The 22,583-nt window shown below is 39.1% G+C and overlaps 6 protein-coding genes across 6 annotated transcripts; 4 read left to right on the top strand and 2 right to left on the bottom strand.

The window, feature by feature from the left end:
- Positions 1–8,919: 8,919 nt before the first annotated feature.
- On the top strand, positions 8,920–10,979 carry DSM5745_07856 (uncharacterized protein; the record flags this gene model as incomplete). The annotated part of the gene is made up of 4 exons (XM_026749872.1): positions 8,920–9,036; positions 9,133–9,426; positions 9,470–10,681; positions 10,758–10,979. 4 exons carry the CDS (start codon positions 8,920–8,922, stop codon positions 10,977–10,979), a joined length of 1,845 nt encoding a protein of 614 aa, XP_026601904.1.
- A 359-nt stretch (positions 10,980–11,338) lies between these two features.
- Positions 11,339–12,082, top strand: DSM5745_07855 (GPI anchored serine-threonine rich family protein; the record flags this gene model as incomplete). The annotated part of the gene is made up of 1 exon (XM_026749871.1): positions 11,339–12,082. One exon carries the CDS (start codon positions 11,339–11,341, stop codon positions 12,080–12,082), a length of 744 nt encoding a protein of 247 aa, XP_026601903.1.
- A 623-nt stretch (positions 12,083–12,705) lies between these two features.
- Positions 12,706–13,908, bottom strand: DSM5745_07854 (uncharacterized protein; the record flags this gene model as incomplete). The annotated part of the gene is made up of 5 exons (XM_026749870.1): positions 12,706–12,882; positions 13,011–13,354; positions 13,434–13,651; positions 13,714–13,773; positions 13,871–13,908. 5 exons carry the CDS (start codon positions 13,906–13,908, stop codon positions 12,706–12,708), a joined length of 837 nt encoding a protein of 278 aa, XP_026601902.1.
- A 2,305-nt stretch (positions 13,909–16,213) lies between these two features.
- DSM5745_07853 (nuclear transport factor 2 family protein) lies at positions 16,214–16,699 on the top strand (the record flags this gene model as incomplete). Its single annotated transcript, XM_026749869.1, has 1 exon — positions 16,214–16,699. One exon carries the CDS (start codon positions 16,214–16,216, stop codon positions 16,697–16,699), a length of 486 nt encoding a protein of 161 aa, XP_026601901.1.
- Positions 16,700–17,121: 422 nt separating this feature from the next.
- DSM5745_07852 (WD40 repeat domain-containing protein) lies at positions 17,122–18,727 on the bottom strand (the record flags this gene model as incomplete). Its single annotated transcript, XM_026749868.1, has 2 exons — positions 17,122–18,333; positions 18,485–18,727. The coding sequence occupies 2 exons, from the start codon at positions 18,725–18,727 to the stop codon at positions 17,122–17,124; spliced, it is 1,455 nt and encodes a 484-aa protein (XP_026601900.1).
- A 1,504-nt stretch (positions 18,728–20,231) lies between these two features.
- DSM5745_07851 (uncharacterized protein) lies at positions 20,232–20,918 on the top strand (the record flags this gene model as incomplete). Its single annotated transcript, XM_026749867.1, has 1 exon — positions 20,232–20,918. One exon carries the CDS (start codon positions 20,232–20,234, stop codon positions 20,916–20,918), a length of 687 nt encoding a protein of 228 aa, XP_026601899.1.
- Between the last annotated feature and the right edge of the window lie 1,665 nt (positions 20,919–22,583).

The raw sequence follows: 22,583 nt of genomic DNA, 5'->3' as shown, positions 1-22,583 counted from the left end.
AAAAAAAATAAATAAAAAATAGTATTTTAAACCTATTATAATTATTATAAGTATATAGTTATGCCCTTTAGTTTAATAAATATACTAGCTATATTTTAATTTTATATAAATATAGTTATAAGCGGGATTTTTAATAAGTTTTATATTATTTATCTTAATAATATTTTTATTTTCTTAAAAATAAAAAAAAATATATATACCATGTTTAGGAAGTCCTTAATTAGTTAAAAAGGCATAATTTATATATAAAATTATTAAAATATAGTTTTTATAAAAAGGAGGTAAAGTTTTTAGGCTTTATTATTAAATAAAAAAAATATTTATTAATCTAGACCATAGCTGGACTATTATTAATTAGCTAGAACTAATATTATTTTATAAGTTATAAGTTTTTTTAGGCTTTGTAAACTATTTTTAATATTTTATTTTTAATTATACTAAAATAACATGTTTAATAACCTAGCTTTTAGTAAAAATAATAAAAAAATATAAAAGCAGGCCTTTTTTTTTTCCTACTAATATAAAAAATATATTTAAAAAAATTAAATTAAACTTTACTAGGCCGCTAGTATTACAGCACTTTAATTTTAAAAAAAAAATTTTTATTATTATTAATATATTAGGGTTTATTATTACTAGGATTATTATATAGCTAAAGTAAAAAAAATTACCTAATAAAAAAAAATAGGACTAGTAGTGCCTTATAACCTTTTATTTTTATTAATTATATAAACTAAAGCTTTATTATAAGGTTTATAATTAAAAACTACTTATAATAATTAAGTACTTTAAAAAGTGGCGTTATTACTTTAAGGGCTTTTTATATTTTATACACGTGTAGTATAATTATAATAACCTATATTATTTTTTTATAATAAAGGTCTTAAATTAAAGGTAGGTATAATAAGCAAAATTATTTATAACTTATAACTTTAAGATTAAGTATAAGCTAGGTAAGTATAATCTAGTAAATATATTATTATAATAATTAAATTATATAATAAAAAATAAAAAGTATTAAGTTAAAATGCTCCCTACTTTATAAAAAAAATTAAGTTTATTTTTTTAATAAATTATTATTAAAATAATACTGGAGGACCTAGCTATTCCTTCGCGTGATTAAGCTTATAAATATTTAAAATTTTTAAGTTTTAAAGTATTTATTATAAAAATAGTAAATAAAAAAAAAACTGTTAAACTAGTTATAAATAACCTTTTATAATAATTAATTATAGCCTAATAAAAAAACACTTTTATAAGCTAATTATAATAATAGCTTAAAAATATAATCCTTATTAATTTAGGGCAGGCCTTTTTTATTACTAAATAATATAAAAAAAAAACTTTTTTTTTATAAAGGTATTATTTATATACCTCCCGTGCCCGTGTTATAATATAAAATTATAAAATAATATTATAATAATTTTTATGCAGGCTACTTTAATTATAAAAAAATTATTAAATTACTTACCTATAAGTTTTAATAAAAAAAGTTTAATAAAAATACACGTGCGTATATTAAAAAATGTTTTTTATATTAAAGGTTTAAGGTTTTAAGGTAGCTACCTTAAAGGAGTTTAATATTTTTTTTAGTATTAAATATACTATAAAAAAATATTTTTATAAACTTTATTATTAACCTACCTTTATTAAAGTATAAAGGGCGCGTTTATAATATAATTTTAATAATTATAAATTAATTTAATAAAAAAGTAAAATATTTTTTTATTATTAATAAAATTACTATAAAAAAGTTAGCTAACTTATTTATTAAAAAAATTATATATAATATAAGGTCGCCCCGGAGCATAATAATAAATTAAGGTTTACTTTTTATTTTAAAATATTAAATAGCTTTTTATTAAGTACTATGTATTAAGTAATAACTTAGTATAGTATATTATTTTTAATTAAATAGTTAAACCAAGCATTAAAATTAAACACTTAATATATATTTACACGTGTATTATAATTATTAATAAAGTAATTAGGTATTATACTTATTACTAGCATGCTTTACCTATAATAACTTAAAAAATAACTTAACTAGCTTTACTTTACTTATAATAAGCTATAAATAAAAACTAGTAATTTTTGGGCTTAAAAACCTAAAAAAATTAATATTTTATTTTTTTTATTAAAAAGTGCTTATATTATTTAAAATAGCTTTATAAAAATTTATAAAATTATATAAATAAAGTATAAAAAAAGCAGGCGCTTTATTATAATTAAAAATATTATTTAGTAAAATTTAAGGTTAAAAATAATATTTTAATATTTTTAAAAAATATTAAATTAATATATTTAAGCAAAAAACTTAAGCTAAAGTATAATAAACCCTTTAAAATTAAATTTATTATTAAAAAGCAGGTATATTAGCTCTAGCTTACTAATATATATAATTAATTAAAAATTTATTTAGTATTTTATATTTTTTTTTTAAAATTATTTATATAATAAAATAAGCCTAAGGGGGAAAAAAAGTAATTATTAATTATAAAATTAGTTAATAAAAAAAAAAATAAAAAGTTAAAGCTATTCTTAAAAAATAATATATTTATAAATATAATAATTTTTTTATTAAGTAAAAGGGCTGGCCTAGCTATAAAAATTTATAAAAATTATTTTTTAATTTTAAGCATATATAAAAAGCCCTAGTAAATTATAAAAAACTAGTTATAATAATACTAGTTTACTATTAATTTAAAAAAAAAGGTAATAACTTTACTAAGTTAAATACCTTTTTTTTTTTACTAGGTTTTAAGGTTTAATAAACCGCTAGTATTATTAAAAAATTATTAAACTACTACTTAATTACTATTAATTACCTATAGCTTTAAAAAGGGGTGTAAAATTTTTTATTTTATAAGGTTTTAAAATTATACCCAAGGCCATAAGTAAAGTAGTTACCTTTTTTATTTTTTTATAAGGTTTTAAAATCTAATAAACTATAGCTAAAACGCCGCTGGCTTGGTATTAAAACTTATTCTAAGTTATAATTTAAAATAAAAAACTATGTTTATATTAAAGTTAAAGTATTAAAAAAAAAATAATAACTAACTACGCGGTAAGGCTATAATAAAAAACTATTATTTAATATTAAAAGCAGGAGCAGGGGCCTTTTTAGGTGTTTTTTTTTATACCTAGTATTTTTTAGAAAAAAAGGCGTGATAAGCTTGTTTTTTAAAAAAAAAAATATTAGTAAACTAGTAGCTATTTTAGCTATTATTAAAATAGGCCAGGGGCTATTTAATAGCAAGCTAAAAAAATTAAATAAGTTTTTAAATAACTAAAGTTAATACCTTTATTATATAAACCTTAGGGCTTATTTTTTTATTATAGGCCTTTATTATTAATTTAACTTAATAACTAAATATATTTTAATAATAAATATATTTATTATGGTTACCGGGGTTTATTTATTATAAAAAAATAATATTTTTTTTATATAAAATAATAAGGGGAGGCAAGTACCTTTATTATAAATATAATAAAAGTAATTACGCCCGGGGGCTAAATAAATATAATTATTAAGGTTATTAATTAACTTATTATTTTTACATGCCTAAATATACTTTATATACTATAAGTAAACCTATTTTTTATTAACTAATATTTATATTAAAGCTATTTTACCAGCGGACTAGTTAAAAATAAAAAGTACTTATAAAAAAAAAAGGCTAAAGGTTAAAAAAAAAAAGCTTAAAAAAATAATGATATAAAACTTATAGCAAGGGTATTAATAATAATAATAGCTAGTATAGTATAAGGTAAAGTAAGAAAAGGTAAGCTAAAAGGCACAGGGGCTATAGTTAAATAATAAGGTAATTATTATAAAATTAAAAGTTAGTATATTTAGTAAAACGCTGGCGGAGCGCCACTAGTTAGTAATTATTAAAATAAAAAAAATTTACTAAATTATTACTTATAACCTTGCTGTATATTTTAAAGGTGTTTATTAAATATAAGTTATATTAATTATTATTATTATTATTACCGCCCAAGAATTAATTAAAATTAAAGTTTTTAAACTTAAAGGGGGATAAATATAAAAAAAAAATTAAGAATACCAAGGGCTTTTAAAATTAGTAAATATATTATATTAAAAGGGTTTTATAACTATACTATAGTAAAAGTATAAAAAATAAAAAAAAAGTATTTTAAATTATTATAATTATAGCAAGGCGCTTTTTTTTACTTATTAAAAAGCTAGGGCAGCGCCTAAAAGGGCTTTTTTTTAGTTATAATAAAAAAAAGGTAACTTTTTATTTAGTAAAAAGCTTAATAAGTTTAAAAGTTTATAAAATTATAAACTATATTATAATTTATACTTTTATACTAGGTATTATTAAAGCACTACCTTTTTTTTTTAATTATAAATAAATATTATATTTTATTTAAAGCACTATAAATAATAAAAATAAGATACTAAATTTAATATATTAAATAATACTTTAATAAAGTTTAAAATAGCAATAATAAAGCTATGTTTAGTATTAATATTAATAATAATAATAATATTTTATTATTATTTTTTTTTTATTTAGTGGCGGGTCGCGGACAACCCTTTAATTAAAAAAAAAAAAATTATTAAGGCTAATATTTTTTTATTTAATATTACTAAAGCTAACCTATTATTAATTTAAAATTAATATTTTAGGTAATTTAAGCTTTAGCCTTAAGCTACCAAGGCTTGGTATATTTTATTATTATATTAGGTTATATAACTTAACTAGGTTATTAATATTTAGGGTTTTAATTATTAGTTAAGTAAGGCTAGGGTAGGCCCTAAGTATAGGCTAAAGTAAAAACCTATGTGTAAAGTATTTAAACTTATATTTATTTTTTAGTTAAAAATAGCTTAAGCATAGCTTAAAGGTTTATAAAAGTAGTTTTAAGGCCAGCCTTTTTTCTAAATCTTTAAGTAACTTTTTTAGTATTATTTAATAGGGTTTAAAATACTCTATTCTTATTAATTAGATTCCTTTGTTAATATCTTTATTATTAGTAGAGATCTTTGAGACTTGTTGGTCTTATATTAAATTTTTTTTAACTTTATAACTAGCTATAAATATAACTAAAGTTAAAAATAAAATATATTTACTATAATAATACTTTAAAATACTAACTACTTAAGTTATACTATAAAAACTATAATAATATTTTTAATTTAATATTAAGGTATTACCTAGTACTAAACCTAATTACTAAAATAAAAAATTATTATATTATTAAGCTAGTTATATTTATTATAATAAAAAACTAATTTCCCAAGTTTTTATAAAATTATATTTTTAAAAATAAAAATATACGCCTTTTAACTTTAAAACTTTATTAAATTTTCAAAAAAATATTTTTATTTTTTATAACCCTATTTCTTAACCTTTTAAAATAAATTTAAAATAGGAAAAGCTATTTTAAAAAAAACCTTTTTAATAGTATTACTTATAACCTAAAGTTGTTATAAAAATATTAATTAATTAATATTTTTTAATACTTATACCAAACTTTTTAGTTTAAAAGTTATATAATATTAACTAACTAATTAATAATTTAAAAATTTAATATTATCCTATTCCAGACCCCCCCCCTTTTTAAAAAAAAATTAAAAAAAAATTAATAAAAATTATAATAGCCTAGTAAAACSCACCCGCGCCTGAAGAACTAATACTTATTATTTTTTATTTTTAAAAAGTAAAATACACTACTTAAATTATTTAAAAAAATTAAGTTAAATTATAAAAAAGCACCTTAAATTAATAAATATAAATAAACTTTTTTTATATACAATTTTAATTTTTTTTAAACTATCTTGCATGGTTTCTCGCGGATTATAAGCTTGCCTTTAATAATTTTATTAATAATATTATTTTTATAATAAACTTTAATAAACTAAATAAATAAAATTTTACTTTTAAAACCTTAAATAATACTAGCTATAAGCTAAAAATATATATAAATATAGCTTTTTATTTAAAAGGAAATAAATAATATATTATTATTTATAAAAAACTTAATAATTGTTTTTTTAATAGCACATGGCGTGTTATTAATTATTAAAAAAAATATAACTTTTTAATTTTAAATAAGTATTTAAAATTAAATATAATAATACCTATAAAGCTTACCTAGTTATTAAAGGCTTTTACTAAATTACTAGCTATAATTATAAGATTTATAAGATATATATTATTATTATTATTAAATTAATATTTTTTAAACATTTTATTATACTAGCTACTTACTATAACTAGGTACTCTATTTTTTTAATATTATTACTATTTTTTTATATATAAATTTTGTTAAAAATTCTTTTATTAAACTACTTAAAGGTAGTAAAATTACTAATAAATATAGCTTGCTTTTAAAAACCTTATATAACTTAAAATAATTACTAAAAAAGTAATATAAAATACTTATTAGCCTTTTTATTTTACTTAAATTTATTAAAATACATGTAAATTATTTAGTTTTTATTTATAGCTAAGTATTTTTTTTATATAAATAATATTATATTTTTTTTATTTATAAATAATATTATATTTTTTTATTTATAAATAATATTATATTTTTTTATTTATAAATAATATTATATTTTTTTTATTTATAAATAATATTATAAAGGTTATTAAAATACTTAAAGGTATTTTTAAGGTTAATAATAATAAAGTGCTTACTTACTTTGTTAATATTATTATTTACCACGTAGATAATAGTATTTATTTTTTTTTAAAAAATATTATATTAAAATATTTTCAAGTAATTTAGCTTTAAAAACTATAAGAACTTTATAACTTTATATAATTTTAAAATTATATTATAAAAGTTTAATAGCAAGGCCTTAATGAAAAAGATTTTTTTATTAAAAATAAATTAATACTTTTATTTAAATTCTTACTAATACATGCCTAAATATTTTATTTATTATTATACTTTTATCTTACTATATAATAAATTTTTTAAAAAATTATATTATAGCCTTAATATATATTTTTTATTATTTTAAAGTATTAAAAAATCTTATAATTTTTATTAATATAAAGGTAAAGGCCTTATTAAATATTATAATATTAATTAAGCTAGTGCTTATACTAATAATTATATATTTATTTTTAAATATATCTTTAAGGTGGTTAATAAACTAATTAATTAATTTTTTAAAAAATAATTTATTATAACCCTTTTATTAATAAAGTTAAAATATATTTTTTAAATAATTATAACTTAAAAATTTTTATAGCTATAATTACTTTTTATTAAACTTAATATTTCATACCTTGCTTTAATATAAATACTTTTTATTAAATAAATATTTATTTATATTAATAATTAAGGCGTGATTACCTTATTAAAAAATTTAAAATTTTATATTTATATAAAACATGTAATAATTAAATATTATTATATATATAAAAAATAGTTACTAGTAATATTAAATTTACCTATATTAATATTAAAAAAATAAGTTATTAATAGCCTTACTAAGTTTTTTAAATAAATTTAATATTTTTATTTTATTAAGTAGCTTCGTATAAAATATTTTAATAAAAAAAATATTTTTTAAATAATTTTATAATTTTTTATTTTAATTTTTATTTTATTTATATACAAAAGTAGCCTATTATAATACCTTACTTATTTTTTATTATTTTGTATTTTATTATTTACTGTCAGGGCCAACGTTTTTCTGTTTAATGTTACTAGAGCTAATCCACTGTTAGTTTAAAGTTAGCGCCTTAAATAACCTAAGCTTTAGCCTTAGGCCACCAGGGCTTGGTATATTTTATTATTATATTAAATTATATAATTTAATTAAGTTATTATTATTTAAGGTTTTAATTATTAATTAAGCAAGGCTAAAATAGGCCTTAAATATAAGCTTAAGTAAAAACCCATGTATAAAGTATTTTAAACCTATATTTATTTTTTAATTAAAAATAGCTTAAGTATAGCTTAAAAATTTATAAAGGTAGCCTTAAGGCTAGCCTTTTTTTAAATTTTTAAGTAACTTTTTTAATATTATTTAACAGGGTTTCAAATACTTTATTTTTATTAGTTAAATTCTTTTATTAATATCTTTATTATTAATAAAGATTTTTAAGACTTGTTAGTCTTACATTTACTTTTTATTTAAAAAATATATTTAGCTTTATTTTTTTAGTAAGGCTTTTAATAAAAAAGGTATTAAACTATAATATATTACTTACCTTATTATAGCCCTTGCTTATTACCTTAGTTAACCACACTAAGTATAGCTTTACTATCATGGCCTAGCTAAATCTAATCTTTAAGCTTTTATCTCCAAGAGCCACTAACGCACACCTTGCTTAACAAATGCCATCATGTACCAGGTACGAATCTTGTTCTGTCTGACAACATGATTCTGATCTTGCTCGATGCTAGTACTGTGTGTGGATGCAATCAAGGAAAACACAAAAGGCTCTTTAAGCACAGATTCAGCAGTGCTGCCTACCTACAGTAACAATAGCTCTTCCCGCTGAAAAAGTGTAATGTCCCTAGCCAGGGCTAGCTCATAGCTCCAGTCAGCAAGGTCGGACCGTGTATAGTGCCTTTTGGTCAAGTGGTATTCATGGAATAGCTGGCTACGATTGTCACAGCGAATCGGCGGACAAGTCAAGATCGGTTGCTCCAAGACTACTGATTTGAGCAGTCGTAGAGTGAAAAACATGGTAGGCCTGAAGCTAAATCTATCCTTTATCTAATGAGCATTCTCTGCTACAGCCGGAGGCTGGGTCCGTCTGACAGATAACGCGAGCCACCGAACCCAAAAACAGGCGCACGTACCGGGCCCGGCCGGATCCCACCCCGGAGGTAGAGGGGGTACGTCACCCACAAAGCCCAGCTCCTTGAATTCCCATCCCTCCTTCACTTTCAGCAACATCAGCCATCCCTCCAATATGCCAATTCCGTCCTCCCTCCTGCACGATTACGACCCATACTGGGATGGCGACTTCACGCGCTGCATCCTATGCGGGTGTCCGACGGTGACCCCATCTCCCGTCTGGCTAGACGTGGTGCGGTTCTGTAAGTCATACATACCCCGCCCAACTTAGTAGTAGTCCCAATAGCAATAAACAATCGTCTATATAGAGACTAAGGTTCGTATACAGTGTACGCGACCTCCGGCACAGTCAAGCTCTCCGGCCTATGCTCCAAGTGGAACCGCGACGGCCTGGAAACAAGACCATGCAAATATCCAGCTGTCGACGTTTGGTGTGACTGGGCGCACACGCGGTGCGATCGGAGGAATTATCAATATCCCGGCGGCTCGAGGTTTGTTTTCCATGAGTGCTGCTGGCGATTTGCGCAGAGGGCTTTGGGGATGGGTGGGGGCAGCGGCAGGGGCAAGAGGGCGTCGCTGGAGAGACTTTTCGATGTGCTTAGGATGCTGCCGCCGCCGGAGGGTATGTATCTATTGCTTGCTTGCTGATGGTCACTTTACTTGAGTTGTTGATGGAGGTTGAGCTAATCCAATGCATGTACAACACAGAGCCCGTCTTCGCGAGCCCAAATGATTATTATCCATGCATTTCTCCGTCTATTGAGGAGCTTTTGCAAGGGGAAGGCGCTTCCCCGGCCCCGGTCCCTGCCCCTGGTCCTGTGTCCGTGTCTGTGTCTATCTCATCAACGCGGAGTCCACCGGGATCCAGAGCAGAGCCATGTATGGGAATGGCAGGCTTGAACAACCCGACAGACCCTTTCAGCCGCCTGCCCCTTGAGCTGAGAGAGCAGATTGCCTGTGCCCTAACCACGCAGGACTACCTGAGCCTACGCTCTGCCTCGCGGGCCATGGGGGTGGTATTCTCCGACAACCATTTCTGGAAGACCCGGTTCTTTGACGGCGGGGATAGAGAGTTCTTGGGGTTCCTTCTCTGCAGCAATGGAGCTGGAGGAGGTAAATCCGGACATGGAAACAAGGTTGACTGGAGACAGCTCTACCACGCCTCGGCTCTGGGGAAAAGGCTAGACACCACGATCAGGGCCTGGACGGTGCTCCGCTGGATAAAGGATGTCCTAGTCGCAGAGGACACCCTAGCTCCACCACCACTGGACTTCTACGGTGCCGCGCTCCAGGACCACCCCTGCAGCACACCTATTACTCACGCTAAGGGGCAGCGCGTCGAGAAGGCGCCCATATCCTACGGTCTCAAAACAATCGGCATCTCAATCGTCTCACTCCCAGACGCACCCGTATACACCCAACAACACTCATGTGGAGTCTGGAAAAGCCCCGAATCCAGCACAACCATCACAGCCCTCGAGTTCATTTACCGCAATGGCACGCGCACGCTGCTGGGCTCTATCCCCGCACGCGCGAAAACACTCACGGCAGATGAATTAACAACCCGCATCACGCAGTACCACCGGTACAGACGGTACAAGAATTTCCAGAATGTGAAGGTGCGGAAGACGCGCTGTCCGTTTGATGAAGCGGGCGTGCATGTGCTCTGCGACGCACGGGCTGTATCATTCCGTGGCTTCACGATCCGGTATGACGAGTCAGGTATCTATGCAATTGGCTTGATCAATCGCGATAGCAAGAAGGATCATGCCACAAGAGCCATGGACCGCGGCGTGGTGTTTGGGTATGGGCATGCTGAGGCCCGGGTCTTTGATATGGCGCTGGAGAAGGTGGGTTGTGTTGTTGGGACCTTCGAGGTATGGTACACATCTTTTCTTGCGTGTGCTTGACTGGCCCTGCGCTATTTGCGACTTTTGGTATTGACTGTCGCAGGGGTCGAAACTTGTGGACCTGGGGCTGAGAGGACGGGGAATCCGCGCGCCGCTACACGGACTGTCGCCATATATCGAAGGTGACGCTGTTGACTATCTGAGGTACGGGGAGGGCGGGAAGAAGAAGGTCGAACTGCTGCGTTTGGAGGACGGTGTTGCTCAAGAGGATCAGGTACTTGGGAAACGCAGGCGGAGCGAGCGGTTGAAGAGCACATCAGGGTGAGATTCAGGATGGAATATTGGTTGCCTCTGTTAGTGGTCTACAGCGATTGCAGTGTATAGTGTCTATTCTTATCCGGGCATTACGCTCAGCCCTACATTCTCATTGGAAAGGCCTCGTCCGGTTGGCTGGCGGGTGTGGGGGCCAAAGCACTAGCCAGGCAATGTCTTAGACGCAGCCAATCAGCGAGGGACTTGCGGAGGAATAATTTCCGGGGAAAGAACATTAAATTGGATATAATTGACCCCTGAATTTCCTTAAAACCACCGCGTGCGCCTCTCCTTCCGCCGATCTGATCATCTCTACTTACCCCAGTCGTTCGTTATTAGCATACTCACTTAGTCACTCTTTATCTCTTCAAGATGCGCTCCTTACTTCATTTCGCACTTCCTGCGCTCCTCCTCGACTCGTTGGCAGCCGCCATCAGCATCACCGAGCCAACCGCGAACTCAACCTTCGCCGCCGGCTCAGCCATCACCGTCAACTGGACGACCGTCGATACAGACCCCTCGTCCTTCAGCCTGTATCTCTGGAACTTCGTCTCGTGGCCCCCGTCCTACGTCGCCCTGGCCACCGACATCCCCACGGCCGACGAATCCCACACCGTGCAAATCCCCTGCGACACCAACCCGGAGTGGGGGTACCAGCTCAGCGCGATCAACGGCACAAACGTCTACATCATCTACGCCCAGGGCGAGCGCTTTACTATTGACTCTCCGGCTGATGGCGAGAGCTGTGTCGACACCGTCCCCTCTAGCTCCGCTACGCCTTCGCCCTCTACCTGCGACGCGACGACCGTCTATGTCACGGTGACTCCCACCGCGTCCAGCCACCACCATGGCCACCACGCCTCTGTCTCTCCTAGCCTGTCAACCCCCACTGCTGTGCCTTCTTCAACCAAGTACACGAAGCCTGGACTTGTGCCGAAAACTATTGGCTGGCAGTCGGACTATGATCATCCCGTCACCTTGGACCACCCCCCTGTTCCGACTGCGGCGCCTGAAGAAGTTGGAGAGAGCAGCACAAAGCCAGTCCATGTTGTCACCGTTACGACCACTATTGGCGTGCCGGCTCCGGCTGGGGATGATAGATGTCCGGCTGTCTAAACCTGCAGGAACTTTGGTTCATTATCCATGGATGTCTGCAATCTTCTTCTTAGCCATCATCGACGCCGATTTCCATTTAATGGATTGTTTGTGAAGGCTTCCATTTAGTAGTTTACCTTTTATCACCTTATGTACTTCCTATTCTCCCTCTTCTCCTTGCTTGTATCTCCTTCTGTATCGTCCGTGGTCCTGAACCGCAAAATGATAGATAGTTCGGGCAGCCTTACCTACCTGGCTCATTCCCTGATCGAACGCCACGAGATTGTAAGATGCCTTATGATACCAGTGACATAAACGCATCGTAGTCTGACTACTTAAAATCCTCTATCGCAAGCAGACTCTTTCCCAATGCGCGAGAAAGCAGGCTAGCCTACTTCTGGCGATCAAGCCTCTACGCATCTGAATGCGAATACAATAAGGACAGTGCCTGGACCAGTCGTATAGTCCACATCGCGGGCTCTTCACAGTGTAGAGAGGAAATCTAGGTATATAGATAATGATCGAACATCGTCATGCTATAAGAGGCCTGCCACAAACAGAGAACATCGATTTTCAATATAGCTAACTCAATGCCCATGCTACCTACTCGGCATGTTAGACCCCATCCCCGTCAACCGAGTTCTCTAAAACCCATCATTCGGGTCCGGGTTCGGCATCGAAGGCTGCGTATCAGCCGGAAAGACCATGGTGTCAATCAAATCCAAGAACCCGTCCAGCGTCGTAACGAACCATCCCATACCGAAATAAATCGACCTCGTTGTTGTCGTACGCTTGTAGCCACGGCTCAAGCGCTTAAGGTTCTTGGACAGCTTCCCTTAGCCAGTCCTGCGCCTCTTGCTGCCGTGTCTGCACAAAGTCGTTGAAGTACTCCACCCATCGTGCCGCCATATCAGGAAGCTCGGCGACGTCTTCCCCGTCCTCAACGTACCCAGCCTGCCGGCGGACCTGCTTGTAGGATGGGCGGGTACGCCAGCATTTCACGAAGAGATGGATAGCCTATCCCGATGAGGGTCATCCCGATCTCGTAAGACAGGTATTGTTTGTCGGGGCCACGGGGCTGCAGCGCGTGTGCGTGTGCGTGTGCTGCCTCTGCCTCGGCGACTTCAGAGGTAGGCAGGAGGGCCAGATCTCGCTTGCTCTCACCACTTGAGCCGATGTCGTTATCGGTGGCTGGGCAGTAGCCTCGTTCTACAGTGCACATGTCGACGCTGCAGGTGGCTGCTTTGATCGGAGCCACTTTAACCGTACAGCACATGGCCTTCTGTCGACCCCCTGCACCCATGGGCTGTCAGTCAGCATCTATATCTTCCATCCGGCGTACGGATGTAGGCAAGTGGAGGAATAGACCTACAGTCGCACGCTTTTGACTTGTCTCCATACTGGGCTCGATCGACCTCGACTTCCGTCTCACCGCAGTTGGCATTTGCACAATCTGAACCCCCGCTGCCGGCTTCCCAGTGACAGTCTGTCAGTGAGACAGGATCGGGATAGTCGTAGTTCTGGCCCTGTGACCAGCACTTGTCGTATTTCTTGAACACGGACGTCGAGCCAGACGGGCATTCATCGCCACTGCAAGCGGAACATTAGTACAAGGTGGTGGTCCGAAGAGCCAGACACCGGGGTAGCCGTACCAATCCGCATAAGAGCATCCTTTGGTGATTTGTGCGTAATCAGCCGCACGCGGAACATTCCTGTAGTTCACTTAGCCAACGTGATCATCTGATAGACAGAAGCCCATCTTATGGTCTTTGGGTATTTACTTCTTGAGGGATACTGCTATTGGGCTACAGATTATGAGGTTTCAACCCATGAACAAGAATAAGCATGTTCGACGTGTTCTTTCTCTGGTGTTTGGTATTTAGATATGCCTGAGGGTTCGCAGCCAAACATATCCTATGAGTTGCTCCCCATTTTGGTCCAAGCCTGTGTTAGAGTATGTAGTTAGGGGCTAAGATGTAGGATAAGACTGCACTTTGATATTCTCTTTATTAAATCTCTTTCTCATAGGTGTTACGAGGCAACTTAGTGCACTCAATGCCATTTCCCACTTAGAAGCGGTACTACTGCTTTCAGCTACCCAGAAGTCAGCTCCATTACTAAGACCTGGTCAGCCCGTTGAGGCAAAGTTCAAAGTGAGCCTCGTGCAAGGCTGTCATATGGGTGGCTGTGGTAGAATAAGCAAGCCCGGGCTCAGCTACCTAACACATAGGTCACACAAAGCTCCCCGCTCTTGGGTATAAGCGCCCACTATACTAAACTTTTGTTATAAACCGTAAGCGCGCAAGCTAATAGTGCTGGACTGAGCAAGAGACCTATCGCAAGATAGTACGAAGACAGCCACCGCTAATGGAATCGGACGCTCCAGTCAGCCGTCATGGACCGAGGATCCGCCATTCACCACAAAGAAAAAAGGCAGCAAGGATACAGCTGACGCACGCAGACCATGCCGTAGCCTGGATATGCGCCTTACCAATGAATTGGCCCCAGCAATGGCCATGCTCGAGGACGTCCATAAACGGATTGGTGATCAGGAGGGTATCGTATTTTGCCTATATGAGAAGCTAAGCCTTTGATGACCAAGAAGCGAATCTGACAGTTGATATTGGTGGTATATGAGATTCTGAGATATCATAACGCCTGGTGAATAATACATTTGACCCTGCACCCCCCCTCATCATCCCGCGCTCGTTATACAGCGGTCGGGTAGCGTGTTGTCCATTGATGGGTACTTAGTGACTGCACCTTTGGCTTGAGTTCCTGTTCTCCAATATAGGTAGGCTTTTCGAAGAGCTCTGACATTGAACCACAGATGAAGACTTCATGTCGTATCCTAACGTGAGACTCAGAGTTAATCCTCTGCCGTGCAGCACCAACCTGCGTTGACTGTTCACAAACCCCTTCCGCACCAGCCCACGCTCCACCGCAAGAATGTAGAACGATCGGTGTCGTATAAGGTGCCTCTGACCATCAGATAACGAACCAATCTGACCCGTCGCAGCCAACCAGGAAAACCCTAACGCAACCCCTCTTGATCCGCCTCCTCTACGGCTCAGTTACTCAACTGCTTCGCCGTCAAGTGGCCGCGGGTTGTCGATGCAAGTGTTATTCCGATTACCTGAGAGGTAATACAGTTTGCACGGTGTATGCTATTGCGGAGCGGGCGGCGGATCTGGTTTTGGAGCAGTATATGTGACTTTACCCTCATACATAGTTTACGTAGTCTCTTCAAATGCTGCGTGTGTCTGAATCTCACGGAGAGACACATATCATTTATCAACCAGTCATAGTTGAGGGGGCTGTGTTTCCATTCTAATGGTCCGGAGGGCTGCCTGATTGTTGTTCTGTGAGGTTGCGCGGAAATATACACCTTGTTCTCTGGGTATTGTAATCCCTCAATGTCACCGGATGCCGACAGGCTAACAACAAAAAACAAAATCCCAGCCTCAAGACGGGATCAGACCCCATCCTCACAATCGGACGCCATACCAGCTGGTGAAACGAAGGTGGACGATAGTTGGAGAAACACGTATTTCTAAGCACCAGGGTGTGGAGCCACAGACGGGGCGCTTAATAATTGTTCAGGAGAAACAAGCATAGGGATTCTGTGATCATTTTACTTGGGTACTTTAGTTTAGAAATTAGTGAAAATAAGCTATGTTCAAGGCGATAGTAGTATCACTTGCTGTCCTAGTGCAGATTGTGGTGGTGGATGAATGTTGTTGTGCAGTTGGTCTATCGCGAGAGGAATTGCATTATCTTCAACTAGAGGGACATGTTTAACGAATTGGGCAAACACTCATCCTACTGAGGCCTAAGGCCGGAGATAGCCCTCTAAGTCTGGAGATAGCCCCCCTAAGTCCGCGCGTCCCTGGCTTTCGTTATCCAACTCCTGATTGTTTTCTCTTACAAAGCTGAGAAAGCTTAGAAATCTCGCAAATCGGCGGCTGTACACATCCACAGTACGCTGGAAAAGAGTATAAAACGGCTATCTAGTCCGGGTCCCTCCAGCACTATTTTCAACCTCAAACACAACATCCTCAAGACAATTCTGTCGCTCGACGCTATTCCGCCACCATCATCACCACGAGTACTGCTACCCCATTGCCAGCAAGAGGGAGAACAACTATCAACATGTCTATCCCAACTCTCCCCGCCCGCCTCAACCCCGCTCTCACCGGTCGCGACGCCATAATTGACGCGCTCTCCCGCTTCCTCATATCCCTGGATACAGCGGACGAAGCCCTCTTCACTTCCTCCATCGCCGAGACCGCATCCCTAACCATCAACGGCGACACCACCTCCGGCCTCGGGGACATCCTCAAACTCCGCTTCTCGCTCATCGGCGGCCTCGACACGACGCACCACGCCACGAACCTGCGCATCAACATCAGCGAAGATGGCAAGACCGCACAGGCGGTGGGGACCCTGCTGAGCCAGCATTATCGGTCTGGCGAGGGGATGGCGGGGCCCGGGAAGGAGTCGATGCTGCTTGGGAACCTGATTGGGGTTGAGTTTGTGAAGGATGAGGATGAGGGGGAGGGGGAGTTCTGGAGGATTCAGAGTTTTGTGCTTCAGTCGAACTGGGCGGAGGGGGTTTGGGATGTTCTCAAGGCTTAGACTGCATTGCACGACGGTGCGGCTTCATCTACCGTCTTCTACAACTCTCTTTTCCGCCCTGAAATTGCGAGAAATAATACACGAAGAGTTTGGCTGACAACTTAATGATGGATGTATGCGTGGCTCCCAATCTGTTACCAACTTTGTGCCCAGGTGATCGAAAAGGGCCTTCTCATTGCTTGTTTCTTGGGGCACCATGTGGAGGAATGTGCGAGCTGGGTGAGCGCTTGCTCAGTGCCGTGAAGCATCATTAGCCATATAGCCTGCCACTTAGCCCACATTTCCATAAGACACCTACTATGCGTAATGTAGACAAAAGCCACTTGACCAAGCTATTCAAGGGAAATATTTCTTTAATGGTACACAGCCTGGTCCGAAGGAGGGATACTGAGTCTATAGAAATCGTGTGGATTCAAATAAGGTTATTCTACCTGATCCTCGACACTGGAATCAAGGAATGACAAGGACATGAGTTGTACAGATCTGGCAATGGCCACGCAGTTACCATCACGGGACACCGCATGCTCCCGAAAATCCTGTCGTAGATACAACGTACGCAAGCCATGGCGAAATATCCATCCCTCTGAATCCAGAGAAGTTCCAGGGGGGTTATTATCAAGGATGTCCTTGACATAATCTGGGTCACGGTGAAGTGGTTGTTCGTTGTGCTCGCCGCTCAGGTGCCAACGCTTCATCCGTCCGTCGCGAAACCGTATAGTCAGGCAGTCACCCCTGGCAGAAAATGCTAGGTCGTGCACCGTGATATCCATCGGCGTGCTTGTATGGAGAACCTCCCCGGTTTTTACACTACCAACATGTACAACGCGACTGCTAGTATTTTTTTCGCTGTCCCAATTAGCCACCCAGGCGACCTTGGTCCCGTCATCTGACAACCTCGATATTGGAGGGCTGTCAAGGTGACACTCCCCGTCCGAGGTTCGTACTGTGTACGTCGAGTTAATCTCTTGTTCCAGTCTTTTCTTAGCAATATTGTAAATGAGTATACGGTGCTCCGCGAATAACACCAGGTTACCACTGTTCTGAGCGGGTGTCATGTCAAGTATAACCTTTGCTTCAACTTTCACAGTTGAAATACGTTTTAAAGTAGCGAAATCAAATATTTCGACGGCCGGATGGTGCCACAGAACGGCCGCATGTCGACTGCCAGGCGTCAAGACAACCTTCTGGACCCTGGGCACATCTGGGCCGGCCGCTTGGGCCTCATTTACCTCACCGGTCCCGAGGACATCCACCTCCCAGTGATTCAAACCCCTCCCAGCAGCAAGCATAGTACCGTCGTGAAGAAATGCAACGTCCTTTGGGAAGTCCTGGAGGCTCTGTCTCACTGGCTCCACCTCGCCAGATTGCAGATTCCAAACCAGATAGTCGTCATCGTCGAACTTAATGAGCTTTCTTCCGTCGAGTGTAAAGACTATCAACGCCGTGTACGACTTTGTGAGATGTAGTAAAAGTAAAGGCTTTGAGCTTGGTTTTGTTGGGTCGCTATCAAAAATTTCGAGGACGTTTTTGGACACGCGCACCCACCACTTGGGGTTGCCAATGGGGACTTGCGTTTCTGGTGGACTGTGGTGGGCACATGCCTTGAAGATAACGGTCGAGCCGTACCAGACATCCTAATGGAATGGTATTCCAAACGGCCAGCAAATCAGGCCGTGGCTGCGCTTAGTGCATGGAGAACTTGGAATACTGGCACGAGGGTGTTGTTCCTTGAGCCTACACTTTTCCACTTCCCATAATTGAATTGCGCCGTTAGAGGATACCTACAGATATGAACCTGCCGTTATGGGTGAATATGACATGCCTGAACTTGACGTCATGACTTGCAAGTCTCCTTAACCCCCAATCATTAACCATGTCCCAAATCAAAAGCTCTTTTCCGCTTGCGATAATCAGCTGGCGACTGTTAGGTGAAAAGGTGAATGACTTGTCGAGATCAGGTTTTTTGAGTTTGAATCGTCGTCTAATGCATCCCGACGAGATATCCCAGATAACCAGATGGACCTCCATGGACCCGAAGTCCTCTGTAGCTAAGGCGAGCAGTTCCTGGTGCACGATAAGTGTTTCAAGATGCTAGAGCGTGTTCACCAGGAGAGATAATCTTCAACGCAAACGCTTGACCTCCGACAGCTCTGGACTTAGCTGCAGGATGGTCTGGAGGATCGCAACAATAACCTGGTTGATTGGGGGTTCAGAGACACATTCAATGGGGGTTATTATCCAGGTCAAAGATTTTATGATGGTTATCAAGAATGGATACCGTTAAAAGGATCAATGGTGGGTTTCGCCCTCCAGGACTACTTGGCAGTGTCACAGACAAATATCTAACAATTACATCTTAGTGGACGGTAATGGACCCCGAAGGCCCATTCAATTGCCGGCCTCTGATCGACCGAGCATCCGCCGGCACGCAGTCGGGGTATTCCTTTGTTTTCAACGTTAAGCCAGAGCCTGCACAGACAAGCCCATCGGGACACACGCATACAACATCTACCGTCCTCTCCCTTCTCCCACGCGAACTGCAACTAGCCATCCTGGAACTCCTCCCCACCCCATCTGTGCTAAACCTCTTCCTCGCGAGTCCCGACTTTAGGCGCTGCGCGGAGCATCTCCCGCCCAGCTTCTGGAAGTCCCGTCTCTTCTTCGACGTCCCGTGGTGTGCGGATATCATTCTGTCGCAGATAAGTCGCGGCAAGGAAGCAGGCGTACCTAGAGTCCAGTTCGACCGGCTTTTGCGCTTTCTGAAGGAATTTTATGCCTGTCCTGGTGCGGAACCTGATCATCAGGATCTTGCGTTTAAGGAGCTGCGCAATCGGCGCCGGATCTGGATGAATTGTGAGCAGATATTGAGGGAGATGGAGGGGTTATACAGTCGGTTATGAACTCATGATTGTTTGTTTCTACTAAAGTAAACCATGTCTAATGGCAGTGTTCAAAATTCAAAATGCCCCGCTAGTTCCTTCAGGCGCTTGGTCCAGAAATATATATTGACCTACAATAGTGAAAGGTTGTGTTTGATGTCCAACGGCTAAGCAAGGGACAAATCCCCAAAGGGGCAAGATGTCTTTTGCTATCTTACTGAGACTTGGAACGGCCTGCAATAATCCGAATAAGCATTCAGCGCTGCTTCGTTGTTGTTGTAGCTTGGCTCATGGCCTTGGTGCCTTTGTGCCCTGTTGCCTTGATGCCTTGTTGGCGTGCTGGCTGCTGGTCACGGGACCTTCGGGCGGACGCGTGCCGAGAGCGGAGGCGGTGAAGATGTTTGTTCGCTACCGCCCTACCGTATTCTGCCGCGTCGGCGCATCCCCGAACCAGCCTCAACCTTGGATGAGACACAGCAAACTCACCTCAATTGCCTTTCAGCTGCGTCCCTTTCATGCTCATTCCACCCTGAAAGCAATCGCAAATACCACACAGACAACACAAACGCCAATTGACCGTCGTCCGCCCCTAATCGCTCCCTAATCCCTCACGAGACGCCAGAAACCCGGAACCGCCGCGAGAACCAAGCGCAATGCGCACCCACGACGACTTCATGCGCGACGCCGACGCGACGTCCTCCCCCCTCCACCACGCCCCCGACCGCTCACCAGATGAAGACCGCCGCAAAAAAACCCGCACAATCCACCCAGCCTCCCAGACCTGCCGCGACTGGATGATCGTCTCGGGAAACGTGCACTACGCACGCGACCAGGCGTCCTTCGTCCCATCCACGTATACGCCCGTCCACACGCCCATAAAATCCAACATCTTCAACCCGCTCGATGAAATGGTCGTAGCGGGCATCGGAACCGTACACCTGACCGTGCCTCGGGGGGTCAATGACCCGAGCACGCATACTATCGTCCTCGAGAACGTCCTGCATATCCCCGAGGCCCTGTGTAATGGATTTAACCCGCTGCTGGTGGGGAGTAGCATGAGTTGCCTTGCAGATCGGTGGGAGGGCTGCGATCGGTTTGGGAGGGGGATGTGGTATGGGACGAGGTTTTGTGGGCTGGGCCGCTTGGTTCTTGCCCCCGGTCCGGATGGGCAGGCCGAGTCGGATCTTATTGAGGGGAGGGAGTATACGTTGAGTCTTTATGTGAGTGCGCAGGAGAAGGCGGCTGTTGCGGAGCAGGTGCAGGCGCAGGCGCAGCGACAAGCAGGAGGGATGATGGGGCAGGTTAATGGGATTGGGATGGGACAGGGGATGATGATGTAGGGCTTAGCTGAGGATTGAGGCGCAGCAAGGCTGTATATTATGGGTTATGATGTATGATATTTCTCTTTGTACTATAGAACGAGTTAGGGCTGGCTGGATAGTTCGCTAGTAGGTGACTAAAAGTTGGGCTTGGATCTAAGGGCGAAACGAGCCCTTCGTCCAGTTTGAATTTATCCCATATTTCTCTGTTTTGAATCCGCCATTAGGAGTTGTAAAATGACGTTTGTTCTCCGGTTCAATTAGCGTCTTGTGGCAAGGATAATATGCAATGGAGTGAGTGCTTTATTCTCAGTACAATTGCTTATATTACTTCACGTTTAAGCTTGCTGCTCCATATAACATTATACAGAAACCTCTTATATCAACTGGCCGGCTGGCCCAATTGGCAAGGCGTCTGACTACGAATCAGGAGATTGCAGGTTCGAGCCCTGCGTCGGTCATTCTTTTTTACTTTGCTCTTTCGTCTAAGAGAAGACTTTTTTTGGTGGAGCCGCAGAGGGGGTCTCCCGGGTGGAAACGGATCGGACCCGCTGTTAGGGCTTCCTCGGCACGTGCCATGGCTCTTCATACCTGAAGGACTGGGCTTATCGCTACATCAGACCCCGAATACCGGACGGTGTTCCGTTGCTGTAACGCAGAGCTGTCCTAGCTTTGTTGCTCATATCATAGTCCTCGTGAGCAGGGTGAGCCCCTCGAACCGGCCGGGAGATACCATAACTTCGACCGCTCAGGGCTCCCAGAACGCTGCCCACTCCAAACAGGCAAGTAGAAAGTTAAACCGGGCCTTATGGTACTCATTCTTAGTCCCTATTCCCTCAGACCGGCATCAGGATGGTTCGTCCTGATCGCTACCTAACTGCCACCTGCAATGCAGCTCACAATATAGCCAAAAGAAGACGCCTTTTCTAGCGCCACATTGTTTGGTGGGCCGCTTTGCGCATGAACAAATTTTCTCGGCTCAAGATTCCGTTTGCAGTTTTGCTGATCTCTAATTTGCTCTGCCTGCCCTAGTAAGTCACGCAGGTGCTGGAACAGCAATGGATGCGTGACATCTAGATCCGACTCGACAGCCTTATCACGAAACTCCGCCAGTGAGGACGTCAGGCGGACCAAATTGCTGCTGGCGTCTGCAAGACGCGCTTGCATGTCCCTATACATGACATCCTTCTTCTCGCGGTACGTTCTTTGCGCGCATCGGAGCTGGGCGCGACGGTCCTAGCCTGCGGTCAGGATATGGGTCGCGAACTAAGAATGTAAAAGAGTTGAGCTAGGGCCAACGAACGATCTTTGAATTATGACCGACTCGGCGGGTTCGCGGCCGACTTCGCGTCTTACTTCTAGGGGCGTTGCTGGAGCGAGATTGTTGAATATCAAGCCCTTGGTTGTCGACACGATTTGGATTATTGGGAAGGAAATAACGGGCTGATAAAGTTTCAGAGAGATTGTCGTCCATTTCCAGTGGATGGAATTATGCTTGGAGAGCTGTAAATGTGGTGGTTTGGGCAGTGTTATAGTTACTGCATAACGGTGGGGTGGTCTGATCCTCGGCAAGCCATTTTGATATTCTCATCAGCCGAGATGGCTTAGAGGTTAGGTCCAATCTTGGCTAAATTACTCCACAAACCAGCCTGTACGATTGGCGGTTTCGTATAGCCATGATAGACA

The sequence above is a fragment of the Aspergillus mulundensis genome (assembly GCF_003369625.1).
Source record: "Aspergillus mulundensis strain DSM 5745 chromosome Unknown scaffold_8, whole genome shotgun sequence".
Classification (NCBI taxonomy): Eukaryota; Fungi; Ascomycota; class Eurotiomycetes; order Eurotiales; family Aspergillaceae; genus Aspergillus; species Aspergillus mulundensis.
This window is presented reverse-complemented; position numbering and strand designations above follow the sequence as displayed.